Source organism: Mirounga angustirostris, unplaced genomic scaffold, assembly GCF_029215605.1.
Source record: "Mirounga angustirostris isolate CCGP_5_RB_7025 unplaced genomic scaffold, mMirAng1.0.hap1 SCAF_7, whole genome shotgun sequence".
In the NCBI taxonomy this organism is placed as follows: domain Eukaryota; kingdom Metazoa; phylum Chordata; class Mammalia; order Carnivora; family Phocidae; genus Mirounga; species Mirounga angustirostris.
In genome coordinates, this window is record NW_026991715.1 from 64,187,581 (window position 1) to 64,208,137 (window position 20,557).

At 38.9% G+C, this 20,557-nt stretch overlaps 1 protein-coding gene across 1 annotated transcript in view; it reads right to left on the reverse strand.

The window, feature by feature from the left end:
- The window catches only part of HAPLN1 (hyaluronan and proteoglycan link protein 1), a 74,454-nt gene that overhangs the window by 17,585 nt on the left and 36,312 nt on the right, over positions 1-20,557 (reverse strand). The window contains exon 2 of the mRNA XM_045887062.2: positions 14,320-14,445. Within this exon, the coding sequence (XP_045743018.1) occupies positions 14,320-14,419 (100 nt within the window). The 5' untranslated portion in view covers positions 14,420-14,445. The remainder of the gene's footprint in view (positions 1-14,319; positions 14,446-20,557) is intronic.

A 20,557-nucleotide genomic window follows, 5' to 3' on the forward strand; every position in this document is an offset into this window, starting at 1 on the left:
AATTCAGTGGCATTAATTACTTTCACAGTGTTGAGAAACTACCAAAATTTTTTCATCACTCTGAAGAAAAAGCTAATTCCTTCCTGACATTCCAAACTGGTAGGCAGAGACTCAATTGTCAGCTTCATGATGAGTCATTTGAGAAAACTGCACCAGGTTTAAAAATGGTTCCTTATTTTTGTGGTATTTGTTGCCACATGGCGGGTTTGGATGTGTAAGACACACTGTGGAAGGTGCTAGTTTCCTGCGGGTAGACAGACTGGTGCTAGGGGGTTTTCACTGGAGCCTTGCTTGCCAGCAGGCATTTTTGCGGCAAATCTTTAGCTGCATAAATAATTGGCCATAAGGCAATTTTGCCATAAAAGATAAGACAAGACAAAACACAACAAAACAACTGGTTGCCCATTTGGTTTGATAGTTTGTTGGTTTTGTCAATTGGTGGACAGTTTGGTTTCATTTCTCCATTGACGCAATATTTCCATTTTATGTCATATAAATCTTAGCCTTCGTACAGCGACACAGAGTTTGAACCCATGTTTCCCATAGAACTTTGGAATGTCTATTAAGGGACAGGTAACAATATGCCAAGAACTAACAACAATGTAGCAGGCTTTTACAATGCAACACAAAGCTCGGTTACAGGGCCGCCTGTATGGCTCAGTTGGTTAAGCGGCTGACTCTTGATTTTGGCTCAGGTCATGATCCCAGGGTCGTGGGATAGAGGCCCTTGTGGGGCTCCGTGCTCAGCAGGGAATCTGCTCGTGTACTCTCTCTCTCTCTATATATATAAAATAAATAAGTCTTTAGAAAAAAAACACCTAAGTTACAAATATGCATCCAAGTATTTGGAAACTGGTCAGTCTCTTAATGAAGGAAGACATTTTATCGAAGAAAGAAAAAGTAAGATGCTGAACAAGGAAATGGACCAAGAGCAAAATACATACATACATACATACATACATACATACATACATACATACCACACACACAAAAAGGCATAATACCATGAATGAAAGACTCTGAAGATGAGTGCTTAGGTGTAATCCACAGAATAAAATCAGTTCTTTGCTCAGATTTGCCATGACTCTACACACATTTTAAATGTATTCAAATATTTTGTATTTCATAATAAAATCTTTTAAATTTAGTATTCATATTTCATGTTTCATTATATCCTTTTAAATGAATGTCCCTTTTTAAAAAAGATTTTATTTATTTATTTGATAGAGGGGGAGAGAGAATGCGCACAAGCTGGGGCAGAGGGAGAAGCAGGCTCCCCACTGAGCAGGGACCTGATGCAGGGATTTGATCCCAGGACCCCGGTATCATGACCTGAGCTGAAGGCAGATGCTTAACGGACTGAGCCACCCAGGCACCCCATGAATGTCCCTTTAAAACATTTTTTTTTGTGATTTTATCTTTTATGGCACAATTGCCTTACCACCAATCAGACCATGAAAATGTTTGCAGCAAAAATGCTTGTGGTGAAGACACTCACGGCATGCTCTTGGGTATTGACCATATCCATCTGCCTTCCTTGCCTTAGAGCTAAATTGATTCTGTAATGGGAAACTGCCTAACACCAAACTATAGTATTGTTTTGAGTGATGTTTATCATGAATGTGGACCATGTTATTTTATCCAAGTTTCATAGTAAAAAATAAGGATAAATGTTATCATTGTTTCGGAGCCTCAAGGTTGATCTATGGCACTGTTTGGAAAAAAAAAGATTTTTTTTTTTTTTTCTGGGATGGTAGAACTTTTTCTTCCCACAGGATGTCTTAGACAAAAATTTGCCACATAAATCTGATAAAAGGTGAGCTTCTTTGCTTGAAACAAGCACTGGGAGCCTCCAAGCAGCTTTAGGGGATCTACTGTTTAAAATTCTTTGTTCTCAGAGGTAAACCTGAAGCTGTGTTAGTATCCTGAAAGATTTTCCGTCTCTTCTTCAACTTTTTTTTTCTAGCAGGAAGAAGTAAAGTGTGATGAGGGTGTTTAACTCTGTCTGCTAAGTTCTTTGTGGGTTTTGTTTTTCCACGTTCATGATTCTTTCATCTGTTTTTTTGGCAGTTATAATTTACTGGTTAAGCTTATGGACTCTCGAACTGTGTTATTTAACCTTTCTGTGACTCAGTTTCCTCATGAGTAAAATGGAGTTAAGCCACCTTCTGCCTAGGTTTCTTATGAGAGTTAAGTGAGGTGATTCATTGAGAACTTAGCATCGTGCCTGGCACACCGTGAGTTCCCAGTGGCTCTTACTGCCCAACATTTACAGAGGTCCAGAGTGTGGCAGGTACGCGAACCGGCTTCTATCTTCGACATTGACTTCTTTCCTGTGCTCTTTCTGAAGTCAGTTCCTAGAAGGCATTGGTTCCTGAGAAATCCACATCTCATCAACTTTTGATGATTCTTCTAACCTACTAGTGCTTAACAGGACAGGAGTGACTTTAGGAACACCATCTTGAAGACTTTTCAAAAAACCCCAAATCTATATCTGTATAATCCAACTTCTTCATGTCTCCTCCATTTCCCTGGGGGTTCCAGATAGTCTTCATTTGCGGATAGGGATGGCATGTATTCATTTGCAGTCACCACCCCACCTTGCTCCTCTAACTCCTAAGAATCACCACGGTGGTCAGGTTTCTCCAAGAAATAGGAATGGTTCTTGGGGCGCCTGGCTGGCTCAGTCAGTTAAGTGTCTGCCTTCGGTCATGTATCTTCATACACAACACAGAATCCAGGCAAATTGTCTCACTTGAATTGTAAGACCAACTACTCACAAAGTAGCAGAAGAAAGGTGCTGTATGGGGCGCTAAAAGACAACAGAATTTAGGGGCGCCTGGGTGGCTCAGTCGGTTAAGCATCTGCCTTTGGCTCAGGTCATGATCCCAGGGTCCTGGGATTGACCCGGCGTTGGGCTCCCTGCTTAGTGGGAAGCCTGCTTCTCCCTCTCCCTCTCCCCCTGCTTGTGCAATCGCTCTTGCTCTCTCTCCCTCTCTCTCTCAAATAAATAACTAAAATCTTAAAAAAAAAAAAAGAAATAGGAATACCTGTCATAAGAATAGTTTCTCCAGGGGCACCTGGGTGGCTCAGTCGTTAAGTGTCTGCCTTTAGCTCAGGTCATGATCCCAGGGTCCTGGGATCGAGCCCCGCATCAGGCTCCCTGCTCCACGGGAGGCCTGCTTCTCCCTCTCCCACTCCCCTTGCTTGTGTTCCCTCTCTCACTGTCTCTCTCTCTGTCAAATAAATAAAATCTTAAAAAAAAAAAAAAAGAATAGTTTCTCCAAGGTCCAATACTGAACTTTTTTTTTTATAGTGATTTGATTTCTTCTGAGACATATTTATATCAATTGAATGGAATAAAATGAGAGCCATTTTTACCCACTGATTGACTCAACAGTCTCTAAGAAAAGGCTTAGGCGGAAGCTGTATTAGGAACATGAGAATCAGCCTGCTTGAGTTTGAATCTCAGCTTTCCACTTAATAACCATATGAGTAGGGGCAAGCTTTGAACCTCTCTCAACTTCAGTGGGGATAACCACCTTCATACAGAACTGTAGTGGGGACTAAATGAGATGACCTAGGTAGGGCATTTTCTCTTGGGCATCACACATAGTGGTTTTAAGTGTTAATATTCACTAATTAATATTATTGCCATTGCTAAGTCCAGTATAACTTGCCCCAGAACTAGAGACAGTATTGTTGTCAACTCAGGGTTATCTGCTCTGGTTAATAGTTTTCAGAGTTTAAATTTATCTATGTTATCAAAGACTTATGCATAAAAAATAGTAATTAATTCTTATAATTTTAGACTAAAAAACCAAATTGGATTATCACAGTGATAGATTAAGGAATATGTTACAGGAAAAAAATGAAAAATAAAATTTGAATATTTCACTAATATGGTCAATGGCATTCTTAATATAAACACACTTTCCAAGATTTTAATTGTAATACAGGTTTCTTTCAAAGGGTATGGGGAAACCAAAACATTCGCATGAGTCATTCTTCTTCATTTGGCTGTAATTAACCACACACTCTTTAATTATTGGAAATGTGTCTTTATGTGGTAAAGGGCTAGAGCTCAGATCTACTTGACTCTGCTCAGACCACTTCCACTTTGTGGTGAGATGTAAGGTCCAGTTATCCATAATTTGCAGAAAAGACATTGTTGGTTTTATACACTGGTATGGTTAATGTCTTCACTCAGTATGCAAGACATCAAGATAATACTATCACAGAATCAATCGTGGAGGCAAAAGGGATCTTTTGCTTCTTAATAAACAATGAAATTGATAACCTATAATGTGTCAAGTGTTGAGAACCGAAACAAATGAAAGCTAAATTGAACGCAAATACCCAGGTGGGCAGCAGGGCTGAGGGAAGTGACGGATGCACCACGGGGCTGAGAACGCCAGGGAGTGGAACAGACCATGCCAGTGCTGTGCACACATGCTCTGTTCTGAAGGGGAGCAGGGTATTGGTTCCCGCTGATGTTGTCCAATGCGAATGCCGGTGGAAAAATAGCAGGTCTTTGGACTTTACAACAGATGCCAGAAATGCAGATTTTCATGCAAATGTCTCCTATTTTTAAATGCTTGCAATTAATTTAGATTTTTTTAAAAAATTACGTGAGAAAAAATAAATATGTGACCTCTGCATCCTCTTTTCACCTTACCTGTTGGTGCTAAGGGTCTCCAAAGCTCAGACCAGGCTAGCTTCTTATCTCTACCTTCATTTCCTCCTTCTCCAGATGTTCTCAGCTGGTCTATGGCCAAAAATAGCACTGTGTGCTGATGATTCCAAAACTTTCTAGCAGTGTACTTTTCCCTGAGTACCAAATGAGTAAATCCATCTACCTGCTGGGCATATGTTGGATGCCGAAGGGACAACTTGAGTCCCTCTTCCCCTGCCCAGACCTGTCCTTTCCCCGATCTTCCTCAATTTATTTATGCCTCCATCATCCATGCATTTGTTCAAGGCAAAATCTAGAAGGTGTGTTTGATATATCCCTTTCCCTTAACCTCTATATCCAGTCTGTCAGCACGTGCTGCCATCTCTACCTCCTTTTTCTTTGTCCCCCTAATTGGTTGATCTCCATCTGTCTCTACCACCCATCTCTACTGCTAGCATCCTGGTCCACACCACTATGATTTCTCACCTAAACTACCTCAAAACCCTCTGAAAGATCTCACCTTTGCTCTTGGCGCACCATAATCCAGTAGTCATGTAGTCTTTTGTATTCGTAAATCATCTTACAGCACTCTCTTGCTCAAAATCTTTAACCATTTTTCAATGTTTTTAGAATAAAATCTGACCTCTGTACTATAGACCAAATATAAAGTACTATGGTCTCCTCCTGCTTACTCTTTCCACCTCATCTTAAACCATACTCTTGTCACGGTGAGACTGCAGTACCCCCAGCTTCTTTCCAGCTTGAAAACACCATGTTTACTCCCATCTCAGAGAATTTTCATTTCTCACTCACTACCTGGAGAGCTTTGTCCCTAGCTTTTGATGTGACTGGTTCCTGCTTACTATTCAGATCTCACCTCACAGAACCCCTCCTGACTCCCCTCTAAAGCGATTCATCCCATGACCCTTTGGGGCCCCCCTCATAACATTTTTTCCCTTAAAAACACTTTTATATTAATTGTTTATGAGTTCATTTGTTTCACTGATTTAATTAGTATACAGGCCAATATTAAATAGATATAAGAAAAGTTTAAGAAGCTTGGTCTTGAAGCAAGGTTGATCTTAATATATTGTGGGCAGTCTATAAAAACCTGTTACTTTATTCATCTTTTAGGATAAGGTGTTTTTTTTACATGAAAATAATTTCAGCGAAGTACAGTACTAATCATCTAATCAGCTTTTCAGTACTTTAAGCCATAAGACCCTTTGTTAATGATTATGCCATAAAAGACAAAGCAAAGTGAGAATTAAAAATATTCATATGCAGGTTTTGGAGATTTAAAGCCTGTCAGCATAATTTATGACACTTTTCAAGAGAAAGTAAGAATTACTCATAACCCACATTACACTAGGGAAGAAAATTTTAAAATTTACCCCTCGCCTCTTAAAAAAAAAGCAAAAAACCAGAAAAAAAGAGACCCTTGTGTGAAAATGTTAATTATTTTTCCTAGTAACATTATTAGTCACAGATAATCATAAATCCATAGTGACAAAATACAGTCATATAACTAAGAACGTAAGACATTTACGTAATGCCTATTGCGACTTGTAAAGACACCTATCTTTAACTGCCGTATCTCTCGTTCACCTGTGCCTTCACCAGCATTCAGTAACTCTGGGCCAAATACACAAACATCATTCCCAGTGCCCTCTAGGAACAAGGCAAAGCAAGGAGGCAAAGCGAGCACCATTACAAATAGAATCATCTAGAAGTGGGAATCTGCTCACTTCAAGGATATGTTTTCAACGGTATTCTTATTTTAAATTTATAGTCTCTTTTAGAAACAAGGTAAGACACTCCTCTTTTTCCCACCTTCTTCACCTAATCGACACACTTGACTGTAGTGAACGCTCCCTGTTCTAAGACGCCTTGTTAATGCGATGGACTGTGGACTTGCTGTGTTTTTACCTGTAATGTCCCTGTCCCTTTTGAGTTGACAGTGTTTGGAAAGGTAGGGAGAATTCTTGTTTAAGTTGTTCAGTAAACTTCACAGAGTAATCTGTAAGTGTGGGAAAACATGCTGCTCAGAACTCACACATGTGTTAATTAGTCACGGAGTCAACGCTGAAGTCAAGTAACCAACATGTGTAATTAAAACAAGATTAAAATGGCTACTATTTGTATTGGCTACTTGATAATCATTTTGGGGGGCACACATGTTTATTGCTACTACAACACACAAAAAATATTTTTGAAGAAGTTTCATAGAACTTTTAGATTTCTTATGTTTTCAGTGTCTTCATTTTGAAATAAAAATATTTCCAAACCAAGATTTATCCCCCCTGTGTATCATCACTTTGATAACCTCTTAATTGAATATTTTAACTTAGCATTTTGGTAGATTTTCCTATGCCAGAAGACTTTCCTGAAACAGTAATTTTCCACTTTATGTTTAAAATAAAGAGCCAAAGCAATAAAGAAATCTAAATCTATTTTTTTCTTGATATCTAGTAAAGTCAGAGAAACAGCATGTTAAAATTAACGTTAAGCCATTAAGCTGTAAGTCAGTGCTTTAGCTGAGTCAACATTGGTTCTTGCAAAGTTGCAACCAAAGGGAAAGGCTTCTCTGTTTAATGGATTTTCTGGGTACTTGGGAAAGTTTCCAAATAATTATTGGCTTCCTGCATGATTTGCCCATTTCAGCACCCAGAATGGAACAGAGAAAGCAATAGCTGGTAGTATGAATTTTTACCCGAAGAGATTATTAAATGTAGGTTTTTATACCTGGAAATAGTATAATAGTCTAAAATGTATTGCTTTAATATGCTTTATAGCATAACACAGAATCAGCGTTCTAGGGTACTCAATAACAAGTTTAGAAATGTTCTTAAGATGTATTTTATGGATTTAAATCTACGTGATAAAAAAGTTCAGTGAGTATGGATATAAAGTTCTAAATAGTAAGAGTTTTTTTGTTTAGTAGCTGTTTACTACATATTTTACTCCTTTTTGTCACCTTTTTCTTGTGCTGATACTCTTGTCAGCAAGCTCACTGAGGAGATGGTCTGTCCTTCCTCAGAGAGTAACCCAATGCTTTGCATGAAAGAGGCCAATGTTTATTAAGTGACTGCAGATTTTCTCAAAAGGACACACAAATGCAGGGAAGACTAGGGCAGGGCTAGCAGATGCAAAGTTGGTATGAAAATATACATATTTCTGAATCCAGATGAAGGAATTTAGAGAAATTGTATATTAATCTATAATCATTTCATTCCTTGCCTTTTCTATTTATAACCATTATGTATGCATATATATATATACACATATGTTTATATATGGGTGTGTATCTAATGTAGCAACTATGTAGTTGAAGAAAGGTATTGTCATGTTTGACTTATATCTATGGTTTAAAGAAACTGATATTTTGTATGTTTCTGTTTAAAAAAAAAGTAATAACAAGATAATGCTGTCTTCTCTCTGTAGCATTCCATAATTTTCCATCAGTTATCATAGTCAGTAGTTCCATATTCCTAGTAATGTCTGTCTCTCACTAGATTAAAAGCTGCATGAAGACAAAGACCAGGTGTTTTTTCATCATTCTACCCCCAGTGCCTAATGGAGGAGGAGCTTGCTGTAGCCTGAATGTTTGTATTCCTTCAAAATTCATATGTGGAATGGTGATCCCCATGTCATGGTTTTTAGAGGCAGAGCCTTTGGTATGTGATTAGTTCATGAGGGTGAAACCCTCATGAATGGGATTAGTGCCCTTATAAAAAAAAGACCCAGGAGGGGTCCCTTGTTCTTTCCCATCATGTGAGTTCACAGAGAAAAGACAGCCATCTGTGCACCAGGAAGCTAGCTCTCATCAGACACCAAATCTGTCACAGCTATGATTCTGGACTTCTCACCCTCCAGAACTGTGAGAAATAAATTTCTGTTGTTTATAAGCCACTTCAGTCTATGGTATTGTCTCATAGCAGCCCAAATAAATGTATATAGGTATGTGTGCAGTGTATGAGTATTTTTACATATGTATGTGTATGCCTATATATACTTTGCCTGCATCAGGGGACTCATCTATTATATTCATATGGTGATATTCTTAGTTTGATCAAATGATAAGCCTGTGTTTAATATAATTGGTTCTTATTATCGTATTTGGCTTTATGTCCTGTCATAAACTAGTAGATTTTAGAAAGGTCATCTAATACTTAATGATGTTGCTAATTTTTATAATCTCATGATTAAGTTAGTTGATATTATATAGCCAATAATTTCTAGATTGAATTATTAATATTAATTACTAATAGTGTATATGTTCTAAATGCAGTTTGGAAAATATACTTGATCTTTGTGGATTTTGCATTTGTGGCGAATAGCATTACCCTGCCTCAAAAATATAAAAATGAATTAATTTAACTTTTCAAAACAGACTCAGAGTCCAAATGAGTTTTAAGTGGAAGAGAGAAAATTAAGCTGGAGTAACACTTATCTAGTTCTCACATGAAATTTTGGCTCTGTGGATCATTTGTGATCATACATTATTAAATTCACTCCACCCTCTTTGATCTACTCTGCACCACCAGATCCCGACTCTGCGGATAATACAAGGAACAGGATAGCATTGCAGTGGCCATTTGTAAATTGGATACTCTTCAAAGCTTCATGCACACATCAGGAAGATTGCTGCCTCCTGCCCTGGGTGGACTCTCATGGAGTGTAAGATGCTATGTGCAGTGTGAGAACCATGCATACAACCGAATTTGCTACCAAACTCATAATCCTCTTCCTCATCTCATTCCATGAACTAGAAAGACATCTCTGAGCTTTGGAATTCTGACTAGGACTTGATTAGGAAAAGTACCTGGATTTTGGTCCTGGATTTATTCAACAAACATGTATCGACCACCTACTATGTGCCAGGTCATCGTTTAGGTGACTGGGACACAGACAAAGATCCCTACCTACCCTTGTGGAGGTGAGGGACACACGTGGCAGAGATGGATACAATTACATAAAAATAAGTGGAATAGATAACCCCAGTGCTGTAGAGAAAAGGAAAGGAAGGTATGAGAGAGATTGGGGTGCCAGAGGAGGGGCAGAATGCAGTTGACAGGGAGAATTCATTAAGAAAGTGGGAAATGACCCCAGATTTGAAGAAGGGGAGGAGATTAGCAGAGAGAAACTTCCCCTCATCAGCCATGCCACCTGGAACAAGCAACATAAAAGCTGTGGGTCTTGATTTCCTCATTGGTATGGTGGGATATTGATTTAGATGATCTACACTAGTTCTTTTAAGTTCTTAAATCCCATAAATGATGATTTAACTTATGCCAACGTTACAGAATGGAAGCAGTCATACAATGTTCATCCAGCCCTTACCATGTGTCACTAAATGCTGTGAATGCCACAGGATTTCAGAAGTCCTCATTATGATAGTACTCATTACACTCATTCATTTTTCGACAAACATGTTAAGCACCTACTGTATGCCAAGCACTACTATACAGTTGGGGTGTTCCAAAGCGCACAGTGTGATGAGGCAAGGGAGGTGTGTTAGCATAAAGGGACACATGTTACACTGGAACAGAGGGGTTTTTTGGGACACACACTGGTTGGAGGGGCTAACCACACTGAGTGGGAGTGTCCACTTCCCGCGGGGCTTCCAGATATACATTATTTTTTCCTCTTATTATTCTTTCAAAAAATTTAAAGTAGCTTATATGTGTTCACCTTAAATATTAAGTTTGGAAAGCGTCAGTTTCCACAAGGAAAGTAAAAATGATCAGATGAGGGGAAATCTTAAATTGTGAAATTAAAGAGGACAAAGAAGGCAACTTAGAGAATATTTACTTCCTTAGAACTAAGGTAATGATATGGTTCTGTTAACAAATGAATTTGACAAGTTGACATCTTTTCACCAGTATTTGGTCTCCCTTTTATGTTTAGAAGTCATTTTTTTGTTGCTGTATTATTTTCATTAATATTTTCCCCATGTTTTTATTTAAATTCTAGTTAGTTAAAATATGGTGCAATGTTAGTTTCAGATGTGGAATTTAGTGAACACTTGCACACAGCACCCAGCTCTCATCACAAGGGCCCTCCTTAATCCCCATCACCCATTTAACCCATCCCCCCCAAGCCCATAAAAGTCAGTTTTCCATGATGGTTAGGAAGTAATAAGCATGACAACAACAACTATTATCTACCAGGAGCTTATTGTTTGCCAGGCTCAGTACTAGGCACTTTTCTATGTATTATCTAATTTAATTCTCACAATGCTCTGTGGAATCTGTGATCATGCCCAGTTTTCTAGATGTGGTAACTGAGACTTGAGGAGATGAAGTTAGTTGTCCAAGGTCTAAAACCAGTAAGTGGCAGTAAGGCTAACAACCTTGAACTTGCCATCAGAACCCCTTTTCTTGAACACCAGAGGCAGGAAGTGCTGGCTCTCCAATCTGGGTAAGGTCAAGCACTTCAATATTCAGTGTAACTGTAACTACTTTGCTTTTCACATTGGTTAATGGGCAAGTGGTCATAACATTTCTCTGTTGTCTTAAGACTTGTATTTTGAAAAGTATATTCATCATCTCTGAATTTCTATTGGAAATTGAAAGTCTACACAAAGTGTTTTTGGACCCGATCCAAATATTTAAAAAATTGTGCTTTTGTGTGATTTGGCACTCCATACAAAATTCTTCCTAATGATCTCAAGTTTCAAAGGATTTAGAAGTTGTTTGACGAGGCACCTTATGAAATGAGGAGTCTAATCCATTAGTTGAGAGTGTTACGGAGAAGACATTAGCGAAAGCTATCTCTTCCTGTAGAAGTAATTGAGGAAATTACCCTTCCCTACACTGAGGACAGTGTATGGTATACAAGTGAATATACTGACTACGCATTTTCAACAGACTTCATGGACAAGTGGAATTTGCTTTCTCGTGTAACCAAATTGATTGAACAACAACAACAAAAAAAATAAAGGGAATGAATTAGTACTCATGCAATTTTATTTAAACCTGTGTTTTTCCCCATGGGAAGATGGGAGGGTTCTCATCACAAGAAAATGCTTTTCACTAGAAACACTTTGCACAGGGACCCCCACTTGCTGTTTTTTCCCCCCTCTAACCTGACCTTTTTATTTTTATTTTTTAACCCAGATTAAGATTCTTGTGCCTCTATCTCTGTGAAAGCTCCCACAACAAAACTGGGAGGAAGCCCTCAGAAAAATAATTAGGTAACTCTTACGCATGTGACTCAAGAATGTCTTAAAGTGTTGAACATCTTTATCATGGCAGCCAAGGAGAATTCGAGGATGATGGGCATTATTCCTCTGGTATTATTTAGGCCTGGAGAACTTATAGTACAAAAATAGAAATTTAAACAGGAGCTAGAAAAATTGTTTTTGTAGTAACATGAATTTTGAACAATTTCTTATCACTGAGAGAAGCTCATACTGCTTATCAGTCCAATTCAGGAATTTGAGATTTAGATTACTAATTTAATCTTCTGACTGTAAAATTCATATAAAAATTTAGGAGGATTTCAGCTCCCTTAAATTCCTTCTGGGCCAAGTTTGATAAATAACAGTTTTAAATGTGAGAAAATAATATAGTATTTCAGTACGTAGTAAAGGTCATCCGCTTCAGTGATTATTTACTGTGCTCTATGGTTCACTTTTGCATTGTAAAAGACAACTGAAAGTATGGCAGACCACTTGGGCGTATTTTTCTGAAGGACTGAAGAATATGAAAGTTCAATCTGAATGCAATCATGAAGGAGAAAGAAAACTTTTTATTGAATAAAAAAAACGATGATGGGTATTTAGAGCAATTTTAAAATAAATTCCGACTCATGGACGTAGCATCATGATCTTGTCCCAAATCACATTTCAGTATCAACTTCCACAAGCAGGGTATAGGCCTTGTAGTTTTATTACTTGAAAGCCGGGAGTAACTTTCTAAGCATATGAATTTACAATTAAAATGAAGTGGACTATTAAGTCACTTAAAAAAATTGTGTAGTATATGCAAATGATCTGGATAATTATGATCACTTGTGTCAGAAATGCCTTTGCACTAAATTTCAGCAGAGTATATGGGGCTGGAAAGGCTGGAGCAACAGAACTTTTCCTCACTGAGAACACTTGAGTCTGACTTACAGACTGCCCAGGAGTATTTTAAAAATGGTATTTTCATACTCTGGGTGCAACGTAGACTAAATGTTTTATACATGGTTAATAATGTAACAGGAATTTAATAATTACTTGAAACCACAGCCAAAATTTATTTTACAGAGGATTTAAAACTGCTATTGTTAATGAGTAGGTATTACTATTTTGGCTGAATTGAATTCTGCGATTAGATGTTAAAGGATGTTATCCCTCCTCAAGAAATCTTTTTGTGTAAATACCGTAAAGCCTTTGGGAGACCGCTTGGATTCTACTATACACATTAAAAGAGATAGCTGAGTCAGCAGCTTGCATAGTAAAATTTATGATTATATAATTCCTTTTCACGGTCCGACATTGGAAAACATAAAGCTGTGGGAAGCAAAGAGAACTGTAAGAGAGATGTCTAAAATAGCTAGACAGTGTCAAATTCAGAATTCTATTTGTGTAGTCATAATGTAGGCAGGAAAATACTTCTAGCAAGACTCACACTATCATTTGACCTTCACAAATCATACTTTCCAACAGTGGATGGCAGTTTTCTGAGAGTACACTTTTGACCTTGAAGATATAACTTAATGTTTTATGTCTCTTGGCAAACTTAGAATGCCTCTTGTCCCCAAACTGAGTTCATCTAAAATTAATATCATCATATGTTTAAGCTGTTATGGTCTATAATTCTTATTTGAATTATTCAGCATCCAAGGGCAAAGAGAGACGCGACAAAACTCTCTTTTTCTTATTGCATAAGTCTCTCAGTTTTCTTAATGCAGGATGTCCCTCATCTGAAGCTGGGACTGAGGAGACAGCTGCATTTTACTGCAGCCTCAAATCTTGCTACAGCTCTCAGGCTTAGCATTCAGCTGAGCTGAAAAGAAATAAACAATGGATCGTGGATCACCACATCAAAAACTAATGATGTATTGTATGGTGACTAACATAACATAACAAAATTTAAAAAAAAGAAAAAGAAAAAGAAAAAGAAAAAAAAAACCCAAAAAACAACAAAAAAAGAAATATGCAGGAGCAATATACTGGATCGGAAACTAAAGCTTTAGCAGAGGAGAGTGTCAGAAAGTGAGTTAATCTCTCTTGAACCTTAGCTTGTCTGACTTTCGTTTTCACATTGTTTTTCTTAATGATCACTCTCACAGAATAACCTTACATCCTAAGTTTCACTTCCTCTGTCTCCCCCCTCTCGCTTACATTTAAATAAATTGATGCCCTGCATTCTACTTAGAAGACAGCAACTGTACTACAAAGCCTTGAACAATGGCATCAACCCGCCTGCAGCTGGACATTCATAAGCCATTCCACTTTAATCATCCTCAATTCTCAACCCTACTGTAATGCAATAGCAGTCAAAAGCTGGAGAGCATGTTCACCAATTAACAGAAAGGAAAAGAAAAAGTCAATGCAGCAGAACTAAAATTCAGAAGCACCAACCAAACATCCGAACTCCAAGTGACTTGAAATTAATTTGACTTTCATAAGAGAACCTGTGTTTTCTTACCTTGGATGTGAATAACTCTGTCATGATCTAGAGTATAGTTGTCTGAATGATCATCAGCCCAGCAGATTGAAATCAGCACCAGAAGAAGTAGACTCTTCATCTTTATAACCCAGGGAGTCTTCTTCACTGTGAGAGCATCACATACAAAGAGGCTTGTGAGATTTGGAACCCTTTGGAGTATTGCACTGCACTACCTATTACCGCCTTATCATCATAGAATGTGTCTGTAAAAATATTTAACCCAATCTGTTCAGAAAGTTACTGTAGCTGTCTTTGGGAGCTGAAGACTGCAGCTTTGAAAAATTCCAGTTTCCCTTATGTAGCCAGAGTCCAAACAGTGTTTAACTCTATATCTGCAGAATTGTAAATCTAGAAATTTAAATCAGTATTGTTTTGATATAAAGAGTTATAGTTGGTTACAAAAAGCTATGGCAATGATATAGAAAGACTTTATAAAAAATATTTAAATCTCTGAATTTGAAGTATTACTTGACAGAACAACCGTTTGATGTATCTATAGGGGAGTGATCCCCAGTCGAATTAGAATCTTCAATCGGGGCAAATAAAGAATACGTGCTTGAAAGTTGACATCATCATTCATTTTACATGTAGCTTCCTGAGCAGGTTAGATTTGCTTGTTCTGAATAAAAAAAGAAGACCAAAAAAAAAAAAAAAATCCCTGGTGAAGCAAAAGCAACACATTTATTACAGATTCACTTACCATCTTAAACCTTGCTTGGGTCCATGGTGAAGAGTTGAAAATGAGGGACAAACTAGGTTCGGGTTGTGCATGCTACCACTGCAGTCATCCTGATTGATTTTTCATTCATTTCTACCTGAAATGCTGACGCACCAACTCCGAGCGCCAGGTAGGGTCTCTGCAGAGGGCCGAGGCACGGCCGGCTGCAGGCAACGTCCCTGCCAGCCTCCTGGGGCAATGAGGCGGATGGAGAGCAGAACCGGACAGCAAAGCGCAGCTCTGGTCGTAAGTGAAAGAGGCAGGGCCATCGCTGGGTTGTCCTTTATTGCAAGACCAATTTGAGGAAAAGGGACATGGTCCCCCCAAACTTTGTCATCTGAAGGACTAAAAAGTGACTCCAAGGGATACAAGCCTCATGACCTTGGCCGTATTTGCCAGGCAAGAATTTCAGGGTCGCTCCTCCGTTTTAATGTGAAAGCTGAGGCAAATATTAACAAGGGCTTTCTTTTTCTCTCGTTACATAGCAGCCCTAACAACACTTGGCTATTTTTAAAACTGAAATTGCACAGTACTGGCTTCTCACACTAATTTGTTTTTTCCAGGAAAGCTTGACTCCCTGGAATACTTATTAAAGAGCTTTGAGTCTGTTCCTGGAGGTCCTTGTAGGCCAGCCTCGACTCCGGAGCGTGATGATAACACGAGTCACGGGTGTCCCCTGTCTCTCCTGGGACAGAGCCACCTCCCTGCATTCTTCCCTCTAAAACTCAGCATCGCTGGGATGCCTACGGCTTCAGTCATTCGTGTTAGCTTTATTCCTTTTCTTTCTCTTCCTTATGTCACAGAAAGAAGATGATGGATGCACAAATTAAGAAACTTACTTTTCTAGGAAGCTCAGAGTGTCACCTTCAAAATTCTACCTGAGTTGCTAATCTTATTTTCTGAAGTTCACTTGCTTGTTCCTCTGAGGGTTTTTGGGAAATAATGATTTTTTTGAAGCTACAGATGTTTGTCCATAGAAATATTACTTACAAATATTATCAGTTTTCAGCCCAAAATTGCACTTTGGGTGAATAAACATAATAAAGGTGATCTCCTGGAATTTGGGATATCATTGGGGCAATTATATACACAAACATAAAACAATGAGCAAACCAGCACAAGAGGTATCGGGGGCTCTCTGCTTGCCACAGGAATCAAAGGAAAGGAAAATGTAGAAGAGAGTGTGAGGAAAGCATACAATTTCAGCAGTTAAAGGAGAAATTCGAAAAGTGAGGGATCAGAGGAACAGAGGCAGAGAAGTTGCTATATTAATTTTCCCATTTGTGTGGTCATTTACAGTATAATTTACACACACACACACACACACACACTTTTAGACTTGTGCATCATATCACTACAGTCATCCTGATTTTTATTCACTTTTCCTCAAAATATATTACACACAAATTTATATATCTCCTTTAATTCCATACCATAGTATTAAAAGTTATATCACCAAGAGTTCATCTCATTGAATTAACATACTAACTGTCCAAGGACTCGGTTTTTAATTGCAAACATCCCAAGTGGTGTGGGGGTGATAAATAATAATTCTGACAGCAATTCCTTTTTTTTTTTAAAAGATTTTATTTATTTATTTGACAGAGAGAGACATAGCGAGAGAGGGAACACAAGCAGGGGGAGTGGGAAAGGAAGGAGCAGGCTTCCGGTTGAGCAGGGAGCCCGATGCGGGGCTCGATCCCAGGACCCTGGGATCATGACCTGAGCCGAAGGCAGACGCTTAACGACTGAGCCACCCAGATGCCCCTAACAGCAATTCCTTTTAACTGAAAGTCTATTTGCCAAGTGCTATGCTAAGCATGGTACCGACAATGGTTCATGGAATGCTTGAGCTCATGAGACCAAAACTTCCGTATTTGCTGATTCAGACAGTTACCTTGCTGAAGGTCCCATATCTAGTAAGGAGTAAAGTTTGTATTTGCTTTCAAGCCAAAGCAACACCTACTATAAAAAGTTGCACTTACTTTTGTGAAAGTGAAGCTTAATGTGTTGTTTAATTGCCTTGTTTATTCAGGCTCTTTAACTTGAACCTACTATGGTCTTAAATCCTTAACTTGTGTTATATGTGAATATACACTTTTTGCCCCAAGACTTACATGGGAGAAGTTAGATGGTATTTTCTTTAACATGACTGTGCTCTGCCTCATTTCTATTCATTTATAATACCATCGGGTGTCATGAACACTTCCTTGGTGGCTCACATGCGTACACACACACACACACACACCCCATCATCATCTTCAATTTAAAAAGGATGTTGCACATCTTCAGTGATTTGTGATTAGAAGAGAGGCGCATGTCAGTGAGCGCTTCTGAGTGCCCACCAGGCATTCAGACACTCCTGGTAGGAGAGGGTGGGAGTTATCTTTGCTACCCCAGCAGCGTAACGACTGTCTTACCAAAAGAGGTGAAACTAGACAAACACACACTAGGGACACGATCTTCAGTGTTCAAGCAAACAGCAGTACAACATGAGGTACTGCACACCGGATGGAGGTCCTTGAGGACAAGGGCTGTGCCCGTTGTCTGAGCTGAGCGCTGGGCCTCAATGAGGGATGCCTCAGGCATAGCGGGTGGTCTTGCGAGTGAATGAAAGGACTCCTGTTTGTTTGCACTTTGTAACAATGTTTTCTCCGGGTATCCAGCTACGTTAGGTAAAAATTTTTCATTTTTGATATGAGTAGAACTTGGGAAATTTGGGGGACTTTTATACAACCTGTTATTACCAGCCTTGAACTAGCGCTCAGTTTAGCTGCAACTCACACATCAATGGTCTCTTTTTACAGCCTCCCAAACCTTGCCGCCCGATGCCACAACGAGTTTCAAGAGGAGTTCACGTGGAAATATCTGTGTTCTTGGTCAAAGACCTATGATAGGACTGTAATATTACAGTTCTGCTTGGGTGATAACTAAACCACTATTCAGAAGCAAGATACTGTGGCCAACATAAAAGTCTAATAGTTTGATAGAAATAAAGATAAACTAATACCAACAGTCTAATACCAAAGTGGCCAATTGCTAGTCCTTAAACTACTGTGTTAAAATTAGTGTTAGTGGGGCGCCTGGGTGGCTCAGTCGTTACACATCTCCCTTCGGCTCAGGTCATGATCCCAGGGTCCTGGGATCGAGCCCCGCATCGGGCTCCCTGCTCAGCGGGAAGCCTGCTTCTCCCTCTCCCGCTCCCCCTGCTTGTGTTCCCGCTCTAGCTGTCTCTCTGTGTCAAATAAATAAATAAAAACCTTTAAAAAAATTAGTGTTAGGATGGTAGCTACACTTGTGAACACAAGGTAACGTATAGACTTGTCAAATCACAATATTGTACCCCTTAAACTAATGTAACATTGCCTGTCAACTATACTTCAATTAAAAAATAAAATAATAAAATTACTGTATTAGGTAGTGGGGAACTAAGCCAGTCGGAAGGCATGCATGCTGTTTGCTGTGCCACGAGAGCTAGGCCACATATTTCCTGAGCAACTGCTATATGCTAGCCACTGCCCTGGGAACCTCACCCATTTAATCACTATTTCTCAAAACAACCCAATTGAAGAAGGATGTTATTTTTTTTAAAGATTTTATTTATTTATTTATTTATTTGAGAGAGGGGGAGGGAGGGAGGGAGGGAGAGCACAAGCAGGGTGAGGGGCAGAGGGAGAAGCAGACTCCCCACTGAGCAGGGAACCAGATGTGGGACTCAATCCCGGGACCCCGGCATCATGACTTGAGCTGAAGGCAGACGCCCAACTGACTGAGCCACCCAGGCGCCCCAAAGAAGTATGTTATTATACACATTTTGTAATTCCTGCAATAGAGTCAGTGTGGTGGAGTCCCAAGCATGCAGAGCGAGGTCCTGGGGATCTGGGCACTCTGACCCCAGAACTTGCACTCTCCAGCACCATCCATGGGGTCCTGTGTGCCCTGAGGAACACTTTCAGCTGTCCTAGCTGGTTCTCTCAGATCTCTTACAGTTCACACAAGTCAGAATGCTGTCCCTCATCCCTCTCTCACTGGGTTATAGGAGTAGCACTTATCACAGCCCTCTTTGCACAAGGCATGTTTGAGTGCAAAGTCTCAATGCTCTCCTCACTGTGTGCCCAAGACCCAGGACCTCCGTGTGCCAAGAGAAAGAATGAATGGAAAACTGGACCTGGGAGAAACAGCTATAAGGACTAAAGCAGCCAAGACTGAGGAGAGTTTAACACTATTTCAAGAGTTACCTGTATTATTATATGGAGGATGGTGAGAGTTACTTTTTTCCTCCACTGAGGACATAATGAACTAAACCAGGTTTCAATTTAGCACTTGAAATGTAGTTTAAAAATTATAAGAATCAATGCAAAGGTTGCTAAAGATTGAATAAGAATCTCATTTAACAGAATTACATTGAAATAGACTGAATCTTTTCCTCCTTGGTATCTTTTAAATCTGATCCAGTTATAGGCAGAAGAGGGTTCATGATCAGTGTTTCTTAAAAATTGGTCAGCGGTGCAGTGAAATGAAAAAAAAATACAAAAGAAAGAAAAGAAAGAAAGAGAAGGGACTGCTAAAGTGCACTTCTTCATTAGGTTACATTAATTCATTTAAAATTGGGGGTTTTTGTGAAGTAACTTTTTTTTTTTTTACCTTATTGCTGTTAGAATGGCCTCTATTTCATGGAATTAAAAATTGTAGGCTTCTCAAACTGTATATTTTTTTCATGTTTAACGATTTAAAAAAATGATAACCTTATGCTGGCTCCTCAGGTGTTCTGCTGTTGTTGGTCGGCTTTGGTTTCTGCTTCGACTCTCCAGGTGTGTGCAATCCCGAGGTCAGACCTCTGACCCAAAGGATAGCTAAAGAATTCAGACTAATGATGTATTTGAATTGTTCAGTGTGTGGAGGGACAATTGGTTCTTTACCTAAGCCCCAGGATTTATCGCACACAATGGGGTAATGCAGAACTGCTTGGAATATACCCAATGCTCAAGAGAGAAGCCATAACTAAAAAAAAAAAAAAAAAAAATCTCTGTTGAATGATACAACTCCCCTCAGGGAGTGAGTCTATATAAACTTCAAGTGAACATAGTTTTTCCCTATTATCTTGCATTGTTCTACGAAAGCACAAGCTACTGAAGAAGCTAAAGAGCGTTTATGATGCCCTGAATTAGATGGCCAGCCATGGGCCCTTTCTAATCTGGTCGTGCTCAGTCTTTGCTTTCTAGGATCCTCATGACTCTCAGAATAATCTGCATCTTAAAATTTATGGGTTATTTCTTTTTCTGTTCTTCTTCTGTATTTTGAAATCACCTACTTTACCTCCATTTTTCCTCTAAATTTTCCATCGTTTTATCTTTTCTTGTTTTTCTTCTCTCCTTCTATTTCTCCATTCATTGCGTACAAATCTCACCCAACCTCTCCATTTTTCTCTCCACTTTTCTCCTCTTCCTATGTTTTATAATATTTATCACATTATTTGATATCTGACACAATTGTATGATT